The sequence below is a fragment of the Natator depressus genome, chromosome 6 (assembly GCF_965152275.1).
Source record: "Natator depressus isolate rNatDep1 chromosome 6, rNatDep2.hap1, whole genome shotgun sequence".
In the NCBI taxonomy this organism is placed as follows: domain Eukaryota; kingdom Metazoa; phylum Chordata; order Testudines; family Cheloniidae; genus Natator; species Natator depressus.
The window spans coordinates 22,467,707-22,492,562 of record NC_134239.1 but is presented as its reverse complement, the minus strand read 5'-3'; the positions used below and the strand labels follow the sequence as shown (position 1 = coordinate 22,492,562).

At 48.9% G+C, this 24,856-nt stretch overlaps 1 protein-coding gene across 7 annotated transcripts in view; it reads left to right on the top strand.

The window, feature by feature from the left end:
• The window catches only part of SLC25A22 (solute carrier family 25 member 22), an 86,796-nt gene extending 62,431 nt beyond the window's left edge, over window positions 1-24,365 (top strand). For all 7 annotated transcript variants that reach the window (XM_074954780.1, XM_074954773.1, XM_074954774.1 and 4 more), the window contains 5 exons: window positions 9,300-9,418; window positions 12,002-12,173; window positions 13,400-13,554; window positions 16,306-16,381; window positions 17,202-24,365. In XM_074954780.1, coding sequence (XP_074810881.1) covers window positions 9,300-9,418; window positions 12,002-12,173; window positions 13,400-13,554; window positions 16,306-16,381; window positions 17,202-17,355 — 676 coding nt within the window. In that variant the 3' untranslated portion in view covers window positions 17,356-24,365. The remainder of the gene's footprint in view (window positions 1-9,299; window positions 9,419-12,001; window positions 12,174-13,399; window positions 13,555-16,305; window positions 16,382-17,201) is intronic.
• The last annotated feature ends 491 nt before the right edge of the window (window positions 24,366-24,856 follow it).

Sequence of the window (24,856 nt, the reverse complement as noted above, 5' to 3'; positions counted from 1 at the left end):
TTGGTTGGGGTCTGGTCTAGGTGGCATGAGAATCCAGTTGCATATGGTCTCGGCTACGAATTGCCTTGCATTTACCCCCATCACTAAACCACCAGGCACTTGGGGGGTGATTTGGCAGGCTCTGCTTGAGAGAGGCCCAGGACTAGGATAGCCAGCAGGGATCTAACTTAAGACTCTGCTGTGTTAGAGCACGATGGGGAGTTGGGAGAGCCCCTACTCCTACTGTGTGCCTGGCAATAGCCAGTGCTACCAGCCCCTCTTCATCTTCATTGTGAAATATTGCAGATATAACACCACACACACACACACACACACACCCACCCCCTAAAGTGATGAGTAGCTGCCTTGCCCCAGTGTCATGGAAGGCACGGCAGTAATGGATCGCACCAGGGGACTCTTAGGCTGTACTGGGCGATGCGCCCAATTATATGCCTCTAGGAATGAATAAAGTACGGAAGCTGCCACTCAGGCCTAATCTGTTGCATTCAAATAAAAGGTCCCAGACCACCGAACATGAAGGCCGAGCTGTCATGCTGAGTGGGTGCACGTTGCCCCTCCCTCCCCTGTCTCTTCCTGTTTCTCTTGCAGTGCTGGGGAAAGGCACCATGTGCGGTCTTTGCTGCTGGCAAAGCTCCTTCACAACCCACTCTGATCCCCAGCCAAGGTGACAGCCTAGAGCGTGAATAGGCTCTTGGGGAGCCAGAGCTAGTCCTGCCTGCATGAGAAACGTGAATGGTCCCTGCTCGATTCTGTCACTGCCCAGCCCTGGGTGAGCTTTGAAGCTCTGTAGGGTTTGAATGGTGTTTTTCCTTTCTCACTGACCTTGTGGATTAAGGGAGGTGTTTTCCTGCAGCGCTGTCCTTGGATCCCCCTGCAAGAGGGAGAGGGAAAGGCAGGTGCTGGCTCAGCCTGCCGCATGCCCTGCCCTGCAGCAGCGGGTAGATGCTGGCTGGTGCTGGGGAGTGAGAGTCAAGGCCAGAGAAGAAATGCAGTGAGGCATCTACTCTGGAACAGTGTGTTTCCGGTCAGCTGGAGCACTCTGTGGGGAGAGTCCTGGTTTGAAAGCAGGAAGTGTGAGCTGATGCCCAGATCTGGTAGTGGTGGTGGGTAGTTCACCTGTGCCCCCAGAGGGATGGGAACATCTCTCTCCTCTCCTCTCCTCTGTGGAAAGGGGGCTCTTCTAGGCTGTCCCTTACTGAATACGGACTACCCCATGTCTGCGGTAGGTGCTCGGATTTAGATCGGATTTTAAAATGGAGTGAGGTCTGGAAGATCTTTGTGTTATGTCTGGAAAGTGGGAGGTGGCTGAATGGGCAGTAATGTCTCCTGGGTAGCATAAGGGCCATTAGAAGCTGCTGCATAGCCATTCTGTCTGCATCCTTTTCTCCCTGTAACTCTTAAGTGCCTTGGGATGGAGAGAGCTTAACCTATAAAAAGAGTTCGCCCCATGTAGTGCTCTTCCCCTGCTGCTGCCTTACAGTTCACTGGACCTTCTCCGAGCTATGGCAGATGTCATGTGTGGTTAACTATAAGACGACTGAAGGGGGCCATTTTGTCCCATTCATGAAGCCAAGCGTATGCCCCCTACAACTCCTCCCTCATTCACCTTGTGTTTGATCCCTTTCCTCAAACTGCTCGCTGTGGTGAATTTTTCCATCAAGGCAGCTCTTTTCCTTTGTGGGGGCAAATGCCGTCTCCTCTGTCCTCTTCCCTGCAAGCCAGGCTTGTAGGGCAGGGCTGGCAACCCAGGAGACCAAATTACTCTGCTTAATCACAGAGTAAGGGACCTTAGTGACCGTGCCAGCGTGAGCTGCGTCCACCCTGCCCTGTAACGTGGCTAAGCCTGTGGCACCTGGTCTGTGACTAAAGCAAGAACTCCAGGGCTGTCGATCAGCAGCACTTTGGGCAAGCTCTTGGTCCAAGACCTAGACATGAATAACACACTGCTGTCTTGGAGAAAGGCATGGCTGCACACTGCACGGCAGGTGAATGCGCTTCCACTCCTGCGCGTGTGATTACAAGGATGGTAAGTAGCACGAGAGCTCTGCAAAGGCATTTGTTTAGGGTGGTTTATTCTAGTCCAAGGGCCTGTTGTCTGGAGTTTAGTTTTACGTGGTGCAGGAACATGGCCATGGAGGTCCTTGCATGAGCGGAACAGGTCATATTTGCTGGAACAGTTAGTAGTTCTGTACCTGCAGATACAGTGCTCTTAAAATACATATTGGCTTTGGCTGATGCCCAGCCTAGTGACGTGATTGCAGCTCCCGCAGTCTGAAAAAATAGAAGCTGCAAAGATCTTCTCTGGCAGTTTGAATTTGAATGTCTTAACTGTCGATCTGCCAGTGGCTGCCCAGCTGGAAGTATGCTCAGGATTTGCATGAGTCAGCGTTGCTTGTCTGATAAAAAGCATGCGCACACACGTAAATAAAGTTCTGCGTGTGTGTGTGAGAGAGAGAGAGATGTATCGTTGCAGATGCTATATGACCGCAAACAAACTATCCTTGAGTGACCCTGCAATCCACAGAGCATGCAGCTATTGTTATTTTCCACAGAAAACTGCAGTCTTACCATGAACCTGCCTTGAGTGACCAGCAAAAATTAATTGCTTCAAAGATGTGGGTTGTGTCAGGAGTCAGGGTTTGCTGCAGAGCCAGTCTCCAGGCAACCTAGTGAGCACAGGGGGCCTGTAGTAGACAACCTGATTAGCTACACCTAATTGGTAAAAGGGGCAACAGACGGGCTCTTAAACCCAGCAACAGTATAGTGGCTGCGCCAGGTATTTGCCGATGGCTGTGATAGGTCCTGCGACTCGGTGTTCCCAGCCTTGCCTTGCCACACTGCAAGTAACCCAGCTCTGACCCTCAGCTCCACCTTCTGATTTCTGGCTTGGACTGACCTGGGGCTCTGGTTCCTTCCTGGCTGCCTCCTGCTCTGACCACTAGGCATAACTGTGCATGTCCCAGTCAGACAGTTACAAAAGGCTGACTGAGACTGTACTCGAAATCCTGGGGGCGCTTTAAGGGCTGGGGATGTCTCATGATCGGGGGTTGGTTACTGCTGGTACATTCCTTCCCCCCCCCCCCCCATGAGTGTCTTATGAAACTCTGAATAGACCGATTATGCATTTTATATTTCCTCTGCTATAATTCAAGTGTGGGTTTTAGTAGAGGGACGTGACATTAAAATCTAGCTGTGCCCATCCCCACTTGGCAGTGAGACCAGTATTGCTGCATTTCCCCCTGTGCTTTTGTTTCTGTGTTTTGACTTTAGAGAAGAAAAGCTGCTTTTTACCCCTTGCTGTGTCCAGCCAAGGAGTCCACTATGGGCAGCCGGGTGCAGCAGGCCTCATGCTTGTAAGATCTCTTCGAAGTGGAACCCAGCCAGGAGGATGCTGTAATATCCTCCAGGTTGCAGCCGACCCGGTTTTGTTCTGCTTGGGGCTTGCTGTGTGTGTCACAGATGCAAAAAAACCTTGACAGGAATTCTGTCTCTTCAGATTTGTGCCTCATCCCCATCATTAGAGCTGACGTCATCCTCTGATTTTGGTGTTTCAGCTAGGAAGTTTTCTGGGGCTCCAAGAACTATGTAGACAGAGGAGCCACATGGGAGTTCTCACTCTGCTCCTCTTACAGATCTGTCCTTTCTGAGGCCCCTCAGACTAGGAGAAGGCAGGAGAGGGAGAATAGGGGGTTTCCAGTCTAAAGAGAATGGAGACAGGTGTTTTTCCTGCACCTCCCTGAAGCTGGAAGTCTCTGCGTGCTCTTTCCCACAGTGGGAGGCCCAGGTACATACGCCAGTCGATAAGATAGCAGCTGCGTTTGTGCAATATGTAAACAGGAGAGGAGTTGCTAGGGCCCCATTGAGGAAAGCACTCAAACATGTGCATAAGAACCCTTGACGTCAACATGCATTTAAGATGTTTTATTTGTGGGTGCCCAACTTGAGGCCTGTTTTAAAGAGAACGGATTTTTCAGAGCTTCGGTGCTTAGCACTGTCTGAGAATTGGGCCCCTTTTAGGAGTCTCAGGCTGGGCACTCACACTCAGCAGTCACTTCTGGAAATCTTAGCCTTGAATCTCAGCCTCTACAAGCATTTGCACTGAGAGCAGCCTTTAAGCTGCCCCACAGGGCTACATCCCTTGTCTCCTAAACTCAGTGTGCTGTACAGCTGTGGTGGGCGGTGGCAGTCGTGTAGGGTTTTTCGTATTTAGGCTCTGCCCAGTATTTTGGCCTCAGTGGGTTGAAAACTGTCTCGGTTTGTTACAAAAGATGTGGTTTGCTTACAGAATATCCCAGTGTCCGGCTGTCTGGGTTGCTGACTGCTCCTCTCCAAGGCACATTATCATCATTGATTTCCCTCTGAGATATATTTTTTCTTATCTTGACCTTCGCTTTGTTTGCTGTTCTGGAATAGGCCTGGAAAGCTGCAGATTCAGTGATTTTGGTTCCTAGCAAGCTCAGCACAATTGCGTTAATTGCTGCTTTGCTGACAGAAGTGAATTCTGCAGGGAAATGGGTATTTTTTCCTCTTTCTTGCCCTGTGTACACAGGATTGTCTTGCTCGGTGAACAGAAATGTGAGACGTTTTAGTCCCCAGTGCATGCTGGGGACTAATGCTGCTAAATGGCAGGCACCCCAACCCTTCTGCCGGCTCGTGATGGAAATATTTTTTTCCATCAGATCCCAAGTTTGACCCTGATTCCTCTTTATTTTATAATGTCTTGCACTCTTCCCAAAAGGTTCAAATGTATTAGGAGTCTGATCCAAAGCCCATGGTAAGACACCCATTGACTCCAATGGCCTTTGGATCAGCCCTGTATGTTTGTGTAGTATTGATATGTGCGGTTAAACAGCTGTTGTGTTCCACCCCAGAGGTGACTATTTCTTGGGGGTGACAGGGCTGTCTCTCTCACATCCATCTTTTCTCCCATCACGGAAGTACTGTCAGCGCTGGGCTAGAACATGACCGCTGTTTAACCCCATGCCCACCATTGCTACACAACAGGGTGCCAATTCAGATACTACTTGGGGTATTTCTTGCTTACCCACACAATGCATGAGCTGGTGCTGCCAGGAGTTGAGATCTGGGTGCACTCCCCGTGCTCTGCTATGCCATTCCAATTGCTTACAGCCTTCTCAAAAGATCACTGACTCAGGTTTAAAATCCTCATTCTTTGTCTCAGGCTGGCATGTGTGCATGGGGGGTGGTTTGAAGTCCACCGTTCAGCTGTCTTTGAGGATGGAACAGGGTGCCTTAAGGTTGCAGTTTTTATGACATATGTCAGGAAATTCAAACGGATGGCTTCCACAGCCACGGTACTCAGCCCTGACGCATGCTTGCCAGAAGGTGTTCTATTTTACACCGGATGCAGGAATGGTAAATGGTCTCTGCATTGATGGGGTCAGACTGCCACTGGGGTAAATTAAGTGAGACTCCTTTTGAACTCAGTTGCTCTATGCCAGTTTAAACCAGCTGAGGATCTGGTCCACAATTCGCTGTTTACTGTAGTATTTAGGCACCTAGGGCGATGCATAGACACACACAGGATCTGGTACCTTTTTAAAAATGGTGTATGCACAGATCCTCAGCTGGTGTTTGTCAGCATAGTGCATAGAAGTCAGTGGAGTCATACTGACATACACCAGTGGAGGTGCTGGCCCTTTGCCTAGTGTCCGGGTGGTAGTGGGTGAAATCTATTTGTCCTGATGATGCTGATAGAACATTGAGTGTTTATTTGAAGTTCACCTTCAATTGCACACAACCCTGCCTGGCTCCTGAGTGACTAAAAGGAGTGAGGACCTTGCTTCTTGGGCTGCTGTACAATCAGAGGCTTGCTGAATAGCTCTCCCAAGTATTCAGGCCCTCAATCCAGTGGTGAGGGTCAACTGCCCTAGGAAAACACCCACTTCTTCACTGAAACAACAAGGAGTCCATTGCACCTTAAAGACTAACAGATTTATTTGGGCATAAGCTTTTGTGGGTAAAAACCACTTCTTCAGATGCAGACGACTACTTCTTCCTCACTGAGTCTCTTAAAACACCTCAACGAAGGGGAGAAAAGGTCCATGTGGACCCAGACTCTCTGTAGGTGACTGTCTAATAGTTCAGCGATTCATTGAACATCCCGTGCCCAGGGGGCTTTGAGAAGGAAACTCAGTGAGAAATTCCTTCCTTCGTTCTCAAGGGAGAAATCTATCTTTAGTCATTGATAATCCTCACTGTGGCTTTATGCCCATAATCCCCTCCACTGACATCCTCCCCCAGAGCAGATGTGAGGTAGAGAAATCTGAACAGCTGACATGAAGGCTATGGGGGATTAGCTGCGGGCAGCAGCCTGACTAGCAATCCTGTCACATCACTGGATAGGTGAATTTAGCCTTGAGGGAGCTTTAAAGGGGTGGGGGAGAATGTTGCTGAGGAGAGCGGAGTGAGGATATTTCTCATGCCACCTGATTCTTCCCTGTGGCAGGAGATGCTGACAACTCACTGGATCTCTGAGCCACTGCTAAGTGCACTGTATTGAGTTTGAGGTGATGGTGTGGAAACAGTGTGACGCTTCCAGGAGCTCATTTATAGCCTGGGCTTGAAGGATGTTTTCAAACCATTATTTGTTAGTGTAAATCCAGCATCACTCTACTTAAACCAGTGGAGTTGTGCTGAGTTTGCACTGTCCGAGGGTCTGGCCCATTAAGTTCAATATGTGACACAGAGACCTGTTGGCAAAGGTTCCCCTGTTCTTTGCAAACAGCTGTAACTGAAGACCTGACAAACTCTCTACACCAAACACGTCTCACGGGCTATTTTTATCCATAAAGAGTAGCATGTAGGGTATCTCAAGACTCCTAATCGTTGCGAGATGTATGAGCGGATAATGTTTAAGGGATAATGTATATTGGGAATATTGAAAGTACGCTGTCTGGACTTGGAGCAGAGATTAGTCACCAGGAGGTCATCTGTCTCGGTGATGACCCAATCAAGCAAAAGAGAGTTGTCACCCCTCCCTAATCAGCCAACTGGGTAACGCAAGGTTCTGTTGTCTACCCTTGCCACAGTCAATGGAAAACCATCAGAAACTGTGGCAAACACTTGAAACACGGAAAGGTAGAAAAGAAACTGTAGCAAGCAGGGGTTCACCTTGCCTGTGAATAGAAACCAGTCTGTTTTCAGTGTAACACAATGTAGGATAAGGCACTTTGTATTCATTCACTGAAGAAAATCCCTGGCCGGGATGGGGGGTGCTTTCATGAACTTTTGGCTGTTGGTTCTTGAGAAACCAGCCAGCTCTGCAATAGACTGAACTTCGGGAGGAAATCTATGTTATTAGCTAGGAAAGGTAACAATTGATAAGTGTAGATCCCGGTTCATTTTTTGACTTTTTTTTTTTTTTAATTTTAACTACTTATTTCCAGCACACTCTTCTTTCTATTTAAATTTTTATTCATAAATAAACCTTATTTTGTTTTATTATAAATGCTCAAAAGTGCTGGGTGGTTTGCAGGAGGAGTGTTTAAGGTTAAAGTGGGGTACACTGCACCTTTGGGTGCAGGGGGTCTGGGATTTATGCATGTAGCCAGTGTCAGGGGTGGGGATATCACAGGGGAACAATTCAAAGGGACTTGGGGGTTGGGGTGCACCTCTTGTTAATTTGCAAGGTGAAATAAGGGCTGGCATAGCCCAGAGGAGAGAGCTCGAGTGACTGAGGGGCTGGCAGGCCAGGTTGCTGCCCCAAAAAAGGGCTTCCTCTTGCTGATGGGAGGGGTAACAAGGTGACTCTCAACTCTGGGTGCCCTGAGAATGTCACACAACGTTCATACATCTTATTGCTTGTAAGACTCTCTTAGAGGCTTTAAAATAAACCTGATTCTACCCCCCTCCCATCACTTATTGATGTGTTTGTTCTTATTCTACTTGGAAACCGTTCAGGGCCCTCTTCCCTCTTTTGTAGAGAGCTGGAGTTAACCCTCAAAACACAGTATTGACCCAAAACACAATGGCTGTTCAAGTGTTTGGGTCAATGCAGTGGGATATTGTTATGATTTGGTTAACAAGCGAATGGGATTGTATTTCTATGAATGCAGCCGTACGCCTTGCTCACCCAAATTGACTTTGTGTCTGTATGATCAGTGGTATCGGTACCGCCTTGGAATATTGCTACAGAGCCATCAGGAGGAGCAAAAACATTGCTTTAGAGTAGCTCCTATTAAAAAAAATAGTGTTTTGGCTGTTTATTTTTCATCATGGTAGATTTTTGTAGTAAATATTTAGGATACAGAGGTCTCTGGTTATCAGATTATTATATAACTTTCTTTTTTTAAGGTAGGACAAATTTGGGATAACACCTTGACACTGAGTCTTTTGTAAGTGTAGACAACACCTTAAAACACTATAGCAGCACAGCTGTGCGACTATAGCACTTCAGTGTAGATGCTACCTATGCTGATGGGATGGAGTCTCCCGTCGGAGCAGGTGATCCAGCTGCCTGAAAAGTGGGTAGCTAGGTCGACGGAAGAATTCTTCCATTGACCTAGTGCTGTCTACATGGGGACTTAGGTCAGCTTGACAATGCAGGTCAGCTTGACAATGCTGCTCTCACCCCTGAGCGAAGTAGTTAAACCAACCTAATCTTTTAGAGTAGACGAGCCCTAAGAGAGGGTGCCTGGCTATGGCAGTCAACAAAAAACCTTTGGCTGATTTTTCTGATAAAACTTTTTTGACCATGATCTTGGGTACCCATCTTTGGTGCCTTAAGGGGACCTGATTCTCAAAGGGCAGGTGCTCAGCACTTTCTGCAAATTACGCCTCAGTAAGATGTCTTAAATTGAACACCCCAACTCAGCAGTTCCTTTTTGAAGTCTTGACTCTGTTATTTTGTGGGGTTCTGGCTTTTTGGAGGAGGTGAAGGAGAACATGTTGCTGGTTGCTGACATCTGCAGCTGCAGGCCATTAAAGGCTAATGGCCCTGTGGCAACGTCTGGTACCTGTGACTGACTTGGGAGCTCAGTGTATGGGGGAGCTGTCAGCTCCCCTGCTCCAGAGCAGATTATGTTGGACCAAAACACCCAGCCTTTATGACACCAGCTGGCTCATTGTGCCCAGTTAAGACAACCTCCACTTTGAGTCCCAGCCGGTGGTACCTGTGCATCAGTGCTGTGGCCCCATCCTGTAATTCCATCACCGCGGGGATGGAGCCTTGCACTGAGAGCGAGCGTCTCTTAGAGGGAACCAAGCTGTCTGTGGTGTTCCAGGGGCACGTTACTCTGAGCCAGATCTTCTGACTGAATCTCTCTTTTGCTGGGCAGGAAGAAGCTGACGCTGCTGAGGGAGATGCTGGCCGGCTGCGGGGCAGGCACCTGCCAGGTGATTGTCACCACTCCCATGGAGATGCTCAAAATCCAGCTGCAGGATGCAGGCCGAATTGGTACCTTGCACATCTCTTCTTTCCTTGTTCAACAGGCGGGCAGTGGGGGTTACCTCTTGAGGGGATTCAGCAGGGGTGGGGAGAGAGACTGTGAGAGAAGGGGAGGGAATGAGTGTAGAGGTCACTGCTCCTTTCTGCAGAGGGGTCTTAAGCTGTAACAGAGCTTTCCTCATGCTCTTCCCTGCAGGCCTCTTAGAGCCCCCCCTAGTGGCACGAGGAAGCAATTTTCACTACCTGTGCTTAAGTCATGGGAGGGGATAGGCGGGCTGCTGTGCATGCTGTAGAGATGATCACGTTCAGCTTATGAATTATTAAAACTCCTCCATTAATGCCACAGGAGAAGGGTTTAACGTCCCCTTGTGCTTGTCCTGTGATACTTTCCCCTCTGCGTCTCACCCCATTATCCCCTCCTCCCCCAGCCCGTCACAAGTGGCTTGTTGCCTGCAGAAGCCCCGTCCTGCAGCTCATCTGTTTTTCTTGTGAGGGAATGAGAACAAGAGTCAATCAGCTTCTTCTGAATAGAGAAGGAAGCTCCCCATGTGGGGCATGCTGCTCTCAGGGGGAGGGAGGGACCGTTTCAGTCCTGCTCTTTTTGTGGGACTCATTGCCCCGTATCCTCCTTGCCTCTCTGGGTACCGGTTTCCTCTCTGATCTCAGAGTGGAGTCTCTGACTCACGAGGTTGAGAGGAAACTGAAGACTCTCCCTTGTGAGAGTGAAAGGAGAGCTCTGGTTCAGGGCTGGAGCATGCGTAATCCACTCACAGAAAGGGACAAACAAAGGCACGTGTGGCCAGGGAATGGAATTTGATCTCCGCTTGCTCTCTAGTAGAGAAGCATTGTACCATTTGGCACCATTGGTGTTTTTTGCTCAGGAGAGGCCTAGGGCTAGAATAGCAAAGGGTGCTGCAGGTAAAGGTCGAGGTTCATAGGCAGAACTGTGAAGGAACCCAGGACTGGGGTAGCTGGTGGTGTTGCAGGTCAGGACTGGGGTGAATTGGCAGAGCTGCAGGAAGGGAAAGGAGATCATGAGCACAAAACAGTGTGGTGTGTCAGTTCCGAGATTCGTGGGCAGCGCTGGGGACGGGGAAGGGAGTTAAGACTACGGAGAAGTCCTGTTGGAGCCCACGTGAGACGCGTTGACAGAGCTGTCAGTTATGCACCAGCTGTCCACCATGTGCTGGCAGTAGTGTCTTCACAGAAATAATTTAAATAGAATTATAAGATAATTACTTAAAACAACAGAAAGGAGAGAAGTGTTGCTAAAACCTAAATCTCTTCTGGAGTCCTGCCACGGATGGTGCTTAGGTCCTAAAATCCCCTAAACAATGCCCATCAGGTAATGGTTCTACTCAGCTAACCCACAGTGGCCCCCACGCATTTGCCCATCAGGAAGTATTTCTGGCTCCAGGCTGCAGCCAGCTTAGATCAGGATTCTTCCAGCTTGGCATCCATATTCTCTGTAGGGTTCCATTCCGCAAAGCGGCTAAATTGTCATACCCAGCGTCCCTCGGAGACTGTATGCCCAGTGTGATGTGTACATAACAACTGCACATCCAGGGACTTTCCTCTGTGGAGGTACCATTATGATTACACATAGTAACGTCACATTCTAATTTTGGAACCTCATAACCCAAACACCCCATGAGCCCAGAGAGTTTCTCTTTTCCTTTTTTCTCCCCCAAGAACCTTCCCTTGCCAATTTTAATGCAAACCTTGTTCTGTATGTGTGTAGGCTCAGGGATTGATATGTGCTCCATCTACTGACCAAACGGCAGAAGTGCACTTGGGTTTAAAAGGTAATGGGAGATAGGTAGCATAGTGCGTAGATCTAAGGTACTTTATTTCGGGGTTTTCTTCAGTTTTATTTTAAAGTGGTTGTTTAAGGGAAGATATTAGGAATGAGCCTTTCTTATTTTTTGGGTGCTTTGGAGGCCTTTCCCCTCTGAAGACCTGTATCCCAATAGGGTTTAAAGTTCCTGTTGCATTGATCTCTTGTACTCAGCCTAGTCTATAATGGTCAGTTCTCCACACCACACAAGCCTTGCATGACTGACCATGTCTGCTCAGGAGAGACCCAGGAGTGGAACTGTACAGGCAATGTTACAGATCAGGACTGAGGTGTGGTGGCAGAGCTGGGCTTGAGCCCAGGACTGAGGAAGGGGTGCTGCAGTTCTGGAGGGGATGGAGCTTGCAGGATACATGGCTGGCTTTAGCCAGTGCTGTTAGTCCTTCCCTCTCACCAGTATCCAGTTTACACCACAGACCTCTTCCTTTCTGAAACGTCCAAGTTCCTGTGTAGCCTTGGCACTGGTGCCATGTGATAATTGAAAGATGTGTTTTTTAATATGGAGATATACCTATCTCATAGAGCTGGAAGGGACCTTGAAAGGTCATAGAGTCCAGTCCCCTGCCTTCACAGCAGGACCAAGTACCGTCCCTTATTTTTGCCCCAGATCCCTAAATGGCCCCCTCAAGGATTGAAGTCACAACCCTGGGTTTAGCAGGCCAATGTTCAAACCACTGAGCTATCCCTCCCCATTCATAGCACAGGTTTATAAATAACACTCTGTCACTCCCATGCAGCGGCCCAGAAGAAGCTAATGGCAGCACAAGCCCAGCTCTCCACCACCACCAGCGCTGGGGCAGCAGAGTCGGTAGTGGAGACACGGACCACGGCGACGCAAATCACCAGGGAACTACTTCGGAGCAAAGGCATCATGGGACTTTACAAGGGCCTTGGGGCCACGCTGCTAAGGTAGGGCTGTGCTCACTGAAACTCTGAGCACCTTCGTCTATAAAAGACTGAAGTAATCCTCCCAAACCCTGCTCCTTGCAATGGTGCTACTGCTGCATTTGGGGCTATTTGCTGGACAATTCTATTATCATCTGGGTCACTAACAAAAAACGTGTGTATCAAGCACCCAATTCTCCTCTCCCATAGATCAGTGTGATACTGGAGTTCCCCTGGGGAAGAAATGGAGTACATGAGTGGAGAATAAGGCCCCTAGTGCTTTTGTGTTGGGCAGAGAGAGAGAATGAGAATTCTTGGTAGTCTGCCTTCCTTCTAGTCTACATAGGTTCTTATACCACTCTGATCGCTGTAGTCATGCATGAAGAGATATGACTGATATCTGTCACATGTTGGTTGTTCTCTCATCCTCTGCCCTTGGGAAAATGTGTGCAGTGGAGTGTTTCATTTCGGTAGGGTGACTTTTTGTTTTGCTTTGTTAATACACGTGTTGCTCTGTATTCATGTTAGAGAAGGCAGGTCATAAGAAATGCACCTTGCCCTTGGAGTGGAAGGTTGTGAGCCTTGTGATGGTCCTTAGTGCCTAGGGGAGTTTGGGCCACAGTCTCGGATCAGCCCCTGGGAAAGTTCCGTCTCCCATGCAGACGAGCTTTACCCTTATTATAGAGAGTTCCATTGTGCCAAGTCTTCCCTCTGGAGCCTTAGGTGATCTTTGGCTATCCTGGGTCTAGTCCATGGAGTGCCTTGAAGATAAGGACCGAGACCTTGAGCTTGATTTGATCCATAGGAAGCCAGTGAAGAGAGTGGCTTTGACATAAGCTCTTATCTCCTCAAGTGACTGACTCGCTAATTAATTATTGGTAGTAACACCCAATGGGACTGACCGGGCAGGAGGAGGGACTTTAACTCTTTTAAAAAAATTAGAACTCTGGACATCCTGGGCCAGATCCTCAGCTGGAGTAAATAGGTGAAGCTCCCTTGGCTCCATCAGAGCTGTGCCGAATTATACCTGCTGAGGATCTGCCTCCTGACTCTTGTCTGCGGGATATAGAAGCTGCAGAGGGAATGTCTTTCTCAAACCCCCTTGCACGTCATTCCAGTAGCTGGGAAAGAGGCCTGGCCTGGCACCGTTCTTGACCTGTGAATCTCCCAGCCCTTCCTGCTGTGACTGGCTGCTTGGTCTGGGGGGTGCAGCTCTGTTGATCTCTCTTCTCCCTACCCCCCCATTACAGAGACGTCCCGTTTTCCATTGTTTACTTCCCGTTGTTTGCGAACCTGAACAAGCTGGGCCAGAAGAGCCCTGACGTCAAGGCCCCATTCTACGTGTCCTTCCTATCCGGGTGCCTGGCAGGCAGCACGGCAGCAGTGGCTGTCAATCCGTGTGATGGTGAGTCCTGAGTGGGAGCAGGCACTGTCAGCCTGAGGGTGGCAACAAGGAGTTTCACGGACACCCAGTCGTGGAGCTCCCGGCCCCTCGTGGACAGTGGTTATGATGGATCGAGTGAGGAGGAGGAGGAACTTACCACTTATGGTGGCTGTGTTGCAATGACATTGGTGTCAAACGTTGAAGTGGCCCTGTGCCCCCTTGTACGATGAGATGTGGCATGGGGAACAGGGCAAAGGACTCAAAGAGTTCATGTCCCCAAGCGGCCCTGGAATCAGCCAAGCACTGGCAGGAGTGGGGGAAGGAGATGGCTTGTGTGTTAGGGGGACATCCCTTATGCCCCAACCTCACCCATGCACCCCTCTGTGTAGTACCAGGAGAAGAGAGAGCGCTGACAGGGCCGTTCTGTCTAGGAGAGGGGAAGTGGCAGGGTCTCCCTTTGCTCCCCACAGAGAGGTGGGAGAACTGGAGACTCCATGTCCCTCTGGTGATCTGAAGGAACTATCAAGGGGAGAGAGAGAGAGAGAGAGTCCTGTAGAAGAAAGGCTCACAGCCCCATGAACTCCCCAGCCAGATTTGGAAGAATCCTTACGTCACCAGCCTGAAAGAGGCATGAGTACTCCTGGGGGAATTCTGTGCCACTGCATGTGTGCAGAATTCATGCCCCCCGCAGATTTCTTTGCTTCCCCGCAGAAAAATGATTTTCAGACAGGGAAGCTGCAAGAGCAGTCACGCACCACTCCCTAGCTGCACCCATACATTGTTTCAGGCACCTGGAGCAGCTGGCGGAGAGGTAAATCACTGCAGGGCTGGGAACACCCTAGCCAGTGGCTCCTACCCTGAGCCAGGATCAACTGCTAGTCCGGGCTGGGTTGGAGGCGGGAGAGGATGGGACTTCCTCTTCCCCTGCAAGGCGTGGCTGGGGCTGTGTCAGACCCACCCCCAGAAACTTCCCCCAGCTGCAGGAAGCTCTGCATCCTCCCCTGCTTCCTGTCCCCATCGCTGCTCAGCTGCAGGGGGAGAGGTCACTGTACGGGGAGCTGCTCTACCATCTGCCCAATCCCCATGTATCGGGACCTCCCATACCCAGACACCCCTGCCAAGCCTCACCCTGTACACCCAGAATCCCCTTAGCCCTCCATACCCGAACACCACCCCACTGAACCTCAACCCCTGCATCTGGAGCCCCCCTGCACCAAGACCCCCTGCACCCAGACCACCCCCCACTGAGCTCCCTGCACTCAAACTCCCACCCTAATGAGCCCTACCCCCTGCACCACTCTGAGTCCCCACGTCCAGACCCCCACCAAGCCCCACTCCCCCAGCACCCAGACCTCTCTGCTGAGCCCCAACCGCTTTCACCTGGAAGCCCCTGCATAGTCCCATTGCCCCTGGAACCCCCGCAACGAGCCTCTGTGCATCCAGATCTCCCACACACACCTAGACCCGCCCCCACTGAGCTGCCTGCACCCAGATTGTCCCACATAGAATCCTCTCACCCCCTGCCTGCATCCCCCCCACACTGAGCCCCTCCACATTTGGATCCTTCCTGGTTGAGCCTGCCTACCCCACACTTGGTGCAGAGGGGCAGGGCCCTAGGGTGTTTCTGGGGCAGGCCCAGGCCTTCTGCTGTGTCAGGGTTGGGTGCAGCCTCACCACTGAGTCCGTGTCCCAGGGGTGGAGGGTTGGGAGGCTGCAGGGTGATCTCTCACTTTCGTGTATCCAGTGACCTGTGCTCCCCACTGCCATGCCGGAGCCTCTGCATTTATTTATTGACAAAGTTTGCAGAATTTTAAAATATTGTGCGCAGAATTTTAAATTTTTTTGGCACAGGATGCCCTCAAGTGTATAAGAGGGAGATCTCTGAGGTCAGAGCTCCCCCCTAGCTCAGGAGAGAGAGCTTGCCCACTGCTTCCAGCTGAGGAGGAGCTGAGCTTTCCCTTTACTTCAACCCCTGCTCATGGGAGTCCCCACTGTCAGTGGTGTGTGTTAGTTAAACCAGATGGAGGGGGCACTCTCGGTGCGGAGGACCAGAAGTGGCCATTATCACGTCTTTGTGATGGACATGTTTCTGTGTAGAAACCATTGTGTGTGTGTGTGTGTGTGTGTGTGTGTGTGCGCGCGCGTGCTCAGCACGTGCCTTATGTGTATTCAGGCTTTTGTACATCCAGTGTGAGCTCCTGGGAAGCCATTACCTTATTGTCTTAGACTGTGTATGCCTTCCAGTAACACTGTTTGGTCTCGCCTCTGTCTGCAGGGCTAACCTGTGGAAACGATAGGAAGTTGTTTTCCCTCCCGTAATCGTATTTACCAAAATTTTTAAGAGTGACTAGTGATTTTTTGGTGTCTCCATTTTTTGGGGGGCCCAACTGCAGACAGGGCTGACTTTCAGAAAGTGCTGGGCCTTGGAAAATCAGGCTCCTTAAGAGGTCTGGACACCCGTAAATCAGAGTCAGTTTGGAAAATCTTGTTCTCTTTGTGTTTTGTGTGGGGATTTTTAAATCCATTTGTAAAGGAACAGTTAAGGTTTTCCCTTGTTTTCTGATACTCTGATTAATCTCATCTGTGATCATAGTCCCAGTAATCTCAGTTTGGCTTTGCTAGGCCCTAAATGATCACTCTTGCCTACTAAAGAGCTATGCAGCAGTGTGTAAAGCACCCGGCAGAAGTTTCGGGGGGAAAGAACCAGAGGCAGCCCATGGCCAATATGAATAGAGTTCTTAAAGCTTCTTTTCTCCTTCTGTCTGTCCTCAGTAATCAAGACAAGGCTGCAGTCCTTGAAAAGGGGCGTGAATGAGGACACATACTCAGGAATCCTAGACTGCACCAGGTAAAAGGTGCCCTCAGTGGTTACCAGACGATCAGGTTGCAATGCCTCTGTTCTAGGCATCTTCCATTGCCTGCTTCTTGGCAATGGGAGGGAGTTGCAGCACCAAGGGCTTCTTTTTAAATTGTTTTATCTGAATGGCTAAAAGGGTTTTATCCTGTCCTTGGGGACGGTTAATAGGGCAGGTGTCCCCTTCTACCAGAAAACCCCAACTACCCCTTTCCCCAAAAAGCAATAACCTTGGAAACAAATACCCAGCCCCAAGCCGAAAAGAGAGCAGAACCAGAGACTCTGTGGAGTTGACTAGGGGTATTGCTGTTGGTTTTAACATGAGAAAGTGCCCAAATCCTAGGGTGGGCAGCACTATAAAACCCTAAGATAGACAAGGCTGAGATCTGCAGCAGCTCCCACTTCCTCTGTGATTCTGCCTTATAGGACCTCCTGCACATTGCAGGCTACAGAACCTTACCCACCCACTCCTGTAATAGACTTAAAACCTCTGGCTGAGTTACTGCAGTCATCAAATCCTGGTTTAAAGACTTCAAGTTACAGAGAATTCACCACGTACACTAGTTTAAACCTGCAAGTGACCCATGCTGCAGAGGAAGGCAAAAAAACCCCCAAGATCTGTGCCAATCTGACCCGGGGGAAATTCCCTCCCGACCCCACATATGGCGATCAGTTAGACTCTGAGCATCCTGATTCTGGTGACAGACAATAAATTACTTTGGGAAATATTTGCGTTAGCACAAGTGACACTATGATGGGCAGTGGGTGGGGTCAACGTATGCGGAATCTCACCGGTGTCTCTGTGCCTCTGTAGGAAAATCTGGCAGAAGGAAGGGCCCCTGGCCTTCCTGAAGGGGGCGTACTGCAGAGCCTTGGTCATCGCCCCGCTCTTCGGCATCGCGCAAGTCGTCTATTTCATAGGCATCGCGGAGTTCTTCCTCGACATGCTTCCGAAGCGCCGGGATTAACCTTTGCACACACTCGCTGCTGGTCAGAATTCATCCAGCGTTGGTTGTCGTTGTCAATGGTGTCAGAGCAACAGCACAAAGGGTTAAAGCAGCAACCTTGAGGGTGAAGGTCGTCTCCAAACAATAAGTCCCTTCCACCTCTCGATACGTCCCCATCTCATCCGGCCCTCCAGGACAATACTTAATTATGCATATCTATTGTCATTCTTAAAGACACTGGTTAGCACAGACTGGGCTCACAGACCCCGGACCTTCTCCCAGCAATGGGAGGGGAAGAAACCGCCCACAGCCTCTGAATTACCAGGTAGTCAAGAAAGGCACAAAAGAACCAAACTCTCTGTTCCCCCAGTCCCTCTTCTGGTGTGCCAAGCTTCTGGGAAGACAAGGCCCCAGCACACCTTCTAAAGGGGGACCATATTGTCAATAGAGGAGGCAGGTAGATGCCAGAATCAAAAAGTTTCTTTGTAAGGACTTGTCCTGAAACCCCCCTAAAATCAGCTGGACTTGGATGAACTTCTTGGAGATCAGAGGAGAAGAAAGGGTTTATTTTTTTTTAATCAAAGGGACTTCCTTGCTAAATAGGGGCTGTGGGGCCTGTGTGGGGGGAGATGTACACTGCACGTACTTGCAACGTGTCTGCTCTGTACGAGTATATCCGTGGGATCATGTGTGAATGTCTTCAGGTGCCTCTGTGTTTAACTACGAGCTACAGGCGGGAGAGGGGAGAATTTAATGACATGGGATCAACTTTTTATTTATGCAGGAAAAACAAATCCAATTACATTCCTTAAATCAGCCCAGCTCTGATGTGTCAAGCAGTTGCTCTACCCAGAGTACTGGTTGTGTGTGTCTTTTGACCCGTCTCTAAGATGTGTTTCTCTCCTTTCCTGTGGGTGTTTGCACTCGCAAAGGGTCACTTAAAAAGAGGTCTCAGAGTCAGGCTTTTTGGTTAAAGATCAGGATAGGCCACATCCTCAGCTGGTGTAAATGGTTGTAGATCCTTTGAAGTCCGTGAGCTCTATTGAAATCAGTGGGACTATGATAGTTTACACCAACTGAGTATCTGGCTCAATTTACTTGGGGATTGGGTTGCCAACTTCTTTATCCAGACCAAAACTGGGATGTGGAAAAGAAATGAGGCCAGGGCATCTGTTTTATTTCCACAGGGACCTAATTCCATACGACTTACCTCTCAAAGGCCAGGTGTGGTTTTGCTATGATGTTTTCTCTGAAGTACATACACAGAGGCAGTATGACTCCAATCGGATTCACGCCAGCAGAAAAGCCTGCCTATGTGCGTCCAGTTGTGGGATTGAGGACGATAGCCAGTCTTCCTGCTCACTTTGGGGAGGTGGTCGTTGACTGGATAACAGGATGGCAACCCTAGACACGTACGAATTCAGTTAAAGGGACACTAATGTTTTTAAAAAACCCAAACCTTTTCTTTCTGTCTTCACAATCTCACTTTGAATTGTCACAAGAGAAAGAACTGAAAATCTGGTGTGCTTTATTATTGCACGTCATTCCATTTCAACATGTACACTAAACTGGTCAGTTTCACTTTTTGTTTATAGTCAGCTTCACTTTCTGCTTCCCCATCACTAGCATCATGGTGACGTTTGTTTCCAACACGACAGATGAAAAATAACTTTAAAAAAACAGTTTCCACTTGAAATCTGTGTATTTCAACCCTCTTTATTTAGGTTTTGTAAAACTTTTTCTTTGTAAAACCTAAATTGGAGGCCAGTTGTCCTGATCATGCACCTTTAACGTAGAGGAGGTTGTTACACAGCTAAGTTCTCACTTTTGCCTATGTGAAACATAAAAAATGACTTTATCCTACACAGATGGGACTCTGCATAGATGATCTCTCGATTCATAACAATATTTTGTGATCAGTACTATGATGCTTGTGTCACTCTGGATTTTTCTGAGTTGCCCTTAAAGAAAAGTTTGGGTTTTTTTTTTCCGTAGGGTGACTCTTCTGCTTTATGATGTATGATGAAGGCCTGAAAGGTGTACAGCTTTTTTAAGGATTTTTTTTGTTTGTTTTCTGCTTGGCTTTCGCATGCGTGGTTCAGATCCTCACCTAGGCTGGAAGAGTAATGGTCGGAGAGCTAATGAAATGGTGATGCCCCACGAGAGTGAAAGTTGAACAGTTGATAGGGAAAGGATTTCTAGTCACTACTTCAAACGTTTTTCTTTGTGTTAACACCTATTTAATGTTAACGACTAACTTACATTTTGGAGGAAGGAAGGTTTTGTTTAACCCCATCCGTTATGGTACGAGAGCTCAGACTAAACATCCCACGAGCCTCCCAGGCGTCATCCAGCAAGACCCGGGAAACCCAAGAGCTGACATGCCTGATATTTAAAAGGGAAAGAGCAAGTGATCTCCTTCTCCTCTTTAGAAACAGGCCTTCTCTATTCCTCATAAAGAATGCAGAAGGAACACTAGCCTGATTTTTGAACAGTCCTTTGCAGCTTACTTTGGTCTTTGCATTTCTTGGCAAAATTTTAATGTTCAAATGGTAAACGCCCCTACCCCCTCCCAGCCAATATATTATTGTGTATGAGACTTACAATTTGGGGATAAAAATACATTGCCAGTAAGTGTGTCAGAATGAAATGAAGAGTTCAGTGGCAAATACAGGTTTGAAGCAGCCTCTCCCCCTAAAATATGCTGCTCTTACTATGGATATCTGTGCTCCCAGCTGTCTGCTTTGGTCCTATTTGGTTTCACACTGTGATGTGGACCAGCAATGTTGTTGCCATGGTTATTGGGCACAGAAAAGGGCCTGGAAAATGCTGCTTTATGGCCTCAGACAAAGATCCATAGAAAATATCCTTCCCTTTCTCCCATGTCCCCCCAGCTTTTATTTTTAAATTTCAGCAGAAAGATTGCACACAGTGAGCCCTGTGCGGTGTGTCAGCGCGGGGCCTTTGTGAGCTGAAGTTCTTGGTGCTGACGAACTCACGCTGCTCCAGCCCAGTGAAGAGTCCTCTTTAGTGCCAAGAGACTTAAGGACTGACCTGTAAAATTCTGAAGTCAGGAGCAATTGCATCTGCCTGAGATCTGGAATTTCAAAGAGGGGGGGCTCTGGCATTGCTGCAGTAACCGACTCTAGCTGGTGGCCCTGCAACCCGTCAAGTCAGAAACTCTTACATTAGCATTTAATAACCCCTCTCCCCCTCCCCCCCTCCAGGGCTAAGCCCTGTCCCTTCCTGGCAGGGCTGCCTGGTGCCACCCACGAAAGCTGCAGGTGCCTCCTTTTGTTCTGATCATTCCAGCCATGGAGGGGAGCCGTCAGCATTTGTATTGGCAGCTGTAGCCCATTGATTAAAGTGGAATCAGCTGCACTGGTGTAGATTGTGTGTATGCTAGGGCTTGGCACCAGAGGTTAATATCCCCGTGTGGACAAGGCCTTAGTGCAGCTCTAGAGACCAAACTGTAGATGTTTCCATTTAACAGAAGTGTGACTCCCTGTTAGTTCTGTACACCCTGTCCCACCCCCTTCACGCTGGGCATTACCAACAGGGCCAGCACTTCCCTGCAGGTGGTGTTGCTAGGGCCATTGGGGAACTGCAGTACTCAATGACTAGCTAACACCCTATGGTCACCTTGCCAAGTCCAAGTGCAGAACCCACCCCAGTTAAGGGCCTGAGCCTGGATTATTAGCAGGCATGAGTGCAGTTCACATCTCTGCAGAGCTTTTCCTAAAGGAGGAGAGCAGGATCAGGGTAAAGAGAGTTCGAGGTGAGTCCTGTGTCTTGATTCCAGTGGCAGATTGAGTACCACCCTGTGACCCAGTGGTGGGGCAGCAAGCTTGCAGGCCCACATCTCACAGGGTTTTCAGAACATGCCCAAACCCTCTGGAAGCTGGGAACATTGGGTTGATACCCAAATCCCCTTTTCACAGCTTCATGAACCCAGCAAAGCATGTGTCTGGCACCATCATTGTACCAGTGTGTGAGCGCTACAGCTTTCAGCAGTGTGTTCTGCCTGTTGGGGATGGAGTGGCCTGGGGCAGGGCCTGAGACTGGTACAGGGGAGGGAAGACTCTTTAAAATGTATTTAATGCTGTATGTTAAAAGTGTGTCACTTTCCTGTTTCCCTGGAGATTATCTCCGGTCACTCCAGCAGTGGAGGCTTGGAATGCAGAAATGCTGATGTGGTTTTTTTCTGCATGGGAAAGAGATCTATTTCCCACAATCCCTTGATTTTATTTCCTGATGATTCTGCCAGCGACTGCTGTTCTGTTTGGGAACTTGATTTGAGATTGCAACACTGGCTGGCTCAGGGGCTCAAACAGAAGCACACTACTGTGTTGAAGCTGAATGCTCCTAAAAGGATTACCTGTTGCAAGAGGGAGGTCAGTGTCTGTGATAATTAGACCTAAAAATGGATTCCCTGGAACAACCTCTTGAAGATTCCAAGGGTGTTTTAAACCTTGGATACTGGTGTTTCTGTAGAATATGCCTGTGCGTGTGCATAAAATGCCCAGCCTGTTGCTTTTGTAGGATGTGCCTGCTATTGTCCGTTTCTGATATGATCTGCACCTGCAGGTTTGTGTGGGGTGCACCATGAGTCCTCTTTAGTTTTGTTTCTTTCCATCTCAGAAACAGGAAGGCTAAAATTTTCAGAAGTGGCCTCTGATTTTGGCTGTGCCCAATCTCAGGTGCTTTGGGCCTGAGGCTTTTGGAAGAGCTGAGCACCCCAAATTCTAATTGAAGTGAGTAGTGTTTGGTGCCTCTGGAAATCTGGCTCATGACATCTCAAAGTAGGCACCTAAAATCAGTCTACTTTTGGAAATGTTGGTCCTAAGTTTATAACTCATAGACATGGCTGGGATCCTGACAGCCAAGACTTTGGCTTGGGACCCCATCAACAAAAGCCAGTGTTTAGACCTAGCAATTTTGAGTATTTCCCTTGCAGAGGTCTGAGTAGCTAAGAGATGGTGGAGAAAACACAGACACAGAAATAATTTAGTCTCTCAAAATGCAGACTTACCCGGACAGAGCTGTGAGGAGCATCCTGCAGGCTAAGCTGACTGGTAATTGCGATGCTCCTAGGAGATCTGACGCTGTCCTCGCCATTTGGTGTTCCTGTAGTTAGCAGGAAAAGAGTCTCCATGGTAGGGAAAGATGAAAAGCATGATGTGTGGACCAGTTCTAGTGATCAGCAAGAACTTAAGTTTTGAAGTGGTGCTTTGACATGGATTTCTGCTCCCTTTAACTGCTTTGTTGTGGCCCATGATTGAGGGTGCCTGCGGCTTTTCCAAATAGCTTTTGGGAGCACTAGTTGCTGATCACCTAGCTGTGTATGCATGTGGAGTCTCACACCACACGATACTCTGCTTCGGGTGCTTTGTTGGAACGGGGACCCATGGATGTCCCGGTGTCTGCCCGAAGCCTCGCAGTAGGGGCCACGGGGTTTGGCCCATCAGGACACAATTACAAAATCCAAAGGCAAACGTGAGGGCATTGGCTCCAAAAACCTCTATGAGCCAAGATCTGTAGTCTGGGTCTACTGCTCCTTCGTTCCACCACAGTGACCTTTTGTGGAGCATGCAGCAGTAGGAGTCTGTCAAGCTGCCTTTGCCATCCAGCTGTGCCTGTGGCTCATCCCACAAGGCCTGTCTACACTGGAGAAATTGTCTAACCAGTTCAGCTAGACTTTTTTTTTTTTTTCCTGAAATAGCTGAGAACCATTGCCTAGCTCTAGATTGAAGCAGTTAAGGCAGCCTGACCCAGTTGGAAGGCCAAGTGGTCAAGGCTGTTGCTCTGATTGGGTTTTAAAACCGATTTAGCTGTGCCAACTTGAAACCACTTACCAAATCTGCCCAACGTAGACAGGCCCTTAATGCCAGGCTGTGTAAGATCCTTGCAGTTCAGTGAATCATTGAAGGCCAGGATCCCACGTCCAGTGGAAAAACAAAGCAGAGGTCACAGCATTACAGTGGCTGAATGCTTCAGTTTCCATCAACTGTGGCCACTGCAACAGTCGTCGTAGCTTCCTTGTATCCAGTTCATCTGCATGGTGTGCCCTGAGCAAAGGCATCTTGACCACAGATTACCGCCTCCTTTGTCAATCGACTTTTTAGACTAGACGATAGAATCAGGTGAGGTTGTTTGTAACTGACCCTAAGGGAAGGGAGTGAGTGTGGTGTAGTGGTTAGATCACACGAATGGGAGATGGGAATTCTGGGATCCACCTGGCTCTGCTGCTAACTCGGCCTCAGTGAGATGAGGAAAATCCTACTTGCCTACCTCGCAGAAATGGCGAGGCTTAATCCATTTGCATTCGTCTCTTGAGATCATCAGCTGGAAGGTACTACAGAATGCAGCTTATGGGTATTATAAGAAGGGTTGACTGTTCTTCAGATATGGAATGGACAGCGCCTTCGGGCCCAATTAAATAATATGGATTAATGTGTCTTGGGGAAACCTGACCGGATGCAAGAATGGTAATATGATAGCCAGAACGGAGCCATGCTAATTTACATCAGCTGAGGATCTGGCCTTTACTTTGCAATTAACATGCACAAGGCAGAAATAATATTTTAAAAAGAAATCTGCAAAATGTAACCACTGCTCCTTCTGGGTGTACGGGTTGTTTGCAATAGGTTCTCTACGTCACCGTAATGAGACCAGCTGGGATGTTCCACTCTAGCCTGATGTTCAGTTGTCCTGAGTCTCCTCCATTCCTAACCAATCGGATGTACAGCGTGTGAAATCTCTTGCATTCCTGCAACATTCAGGGAGAGCAGAGCAAACTGTTGCCCAGCCTGCAAATAGTGCTGATGCTTTTGGGAACCTAAGGCTGTCTATGGGCTTCTGTAGGATGTGCGTGCTGTTGTCCCCAATGGACTTTGTGAGGCGTGTGACACGTTAAACTTGTGTTTTGTTGTTGTGCACTCACCAAACAGGGAGCCGTTGGCTTGATTGGTTTTTACAGCAGCCCCATGAGTGCAGGTTAAGAACAAACTGAGGCCATCATACATGGCATGTGAGCAGGAACTGGAAGAGGCACAGAGAAAATTGGAGAGGGGGGCAGTCATGGGGCTTGAGTCTGGTGGTGGTAGAAAAGGGGTTTTTTGGAGAGTAGGGGATGGGGAGTGGCTACAGAAGGGTTCTGATGATCAGTGGCACTTGGTACCTGCCATGCCCATTAACTCCGCCCAAGGTTGAAGGTTCAGCACTAGTACTGGTTAGAATGGGCTTTTTGCCCATGGAAAACTTAGACCTTTTTAGTGGAAAAACCAAAATATTTTGGTTTGTAAATGTTGCCATGGTGCCTCATGGGAGTCCTAGTTTGAGTGCCTGGTGCTCCCATTATCCTGTAGAGACTGGGCGTCTTGGTCACATAGCATCTCCCAAGATGCACAGCAGTCTCTCCTCAAGGTGAGGAGATTTGGGTGCATCATAGGAGCCCTGGGCCAGGGTACATCATGGGAGATGTAGTATGGCTGAAGAGCCAGGCTCACCGGGGAGAAGGGGA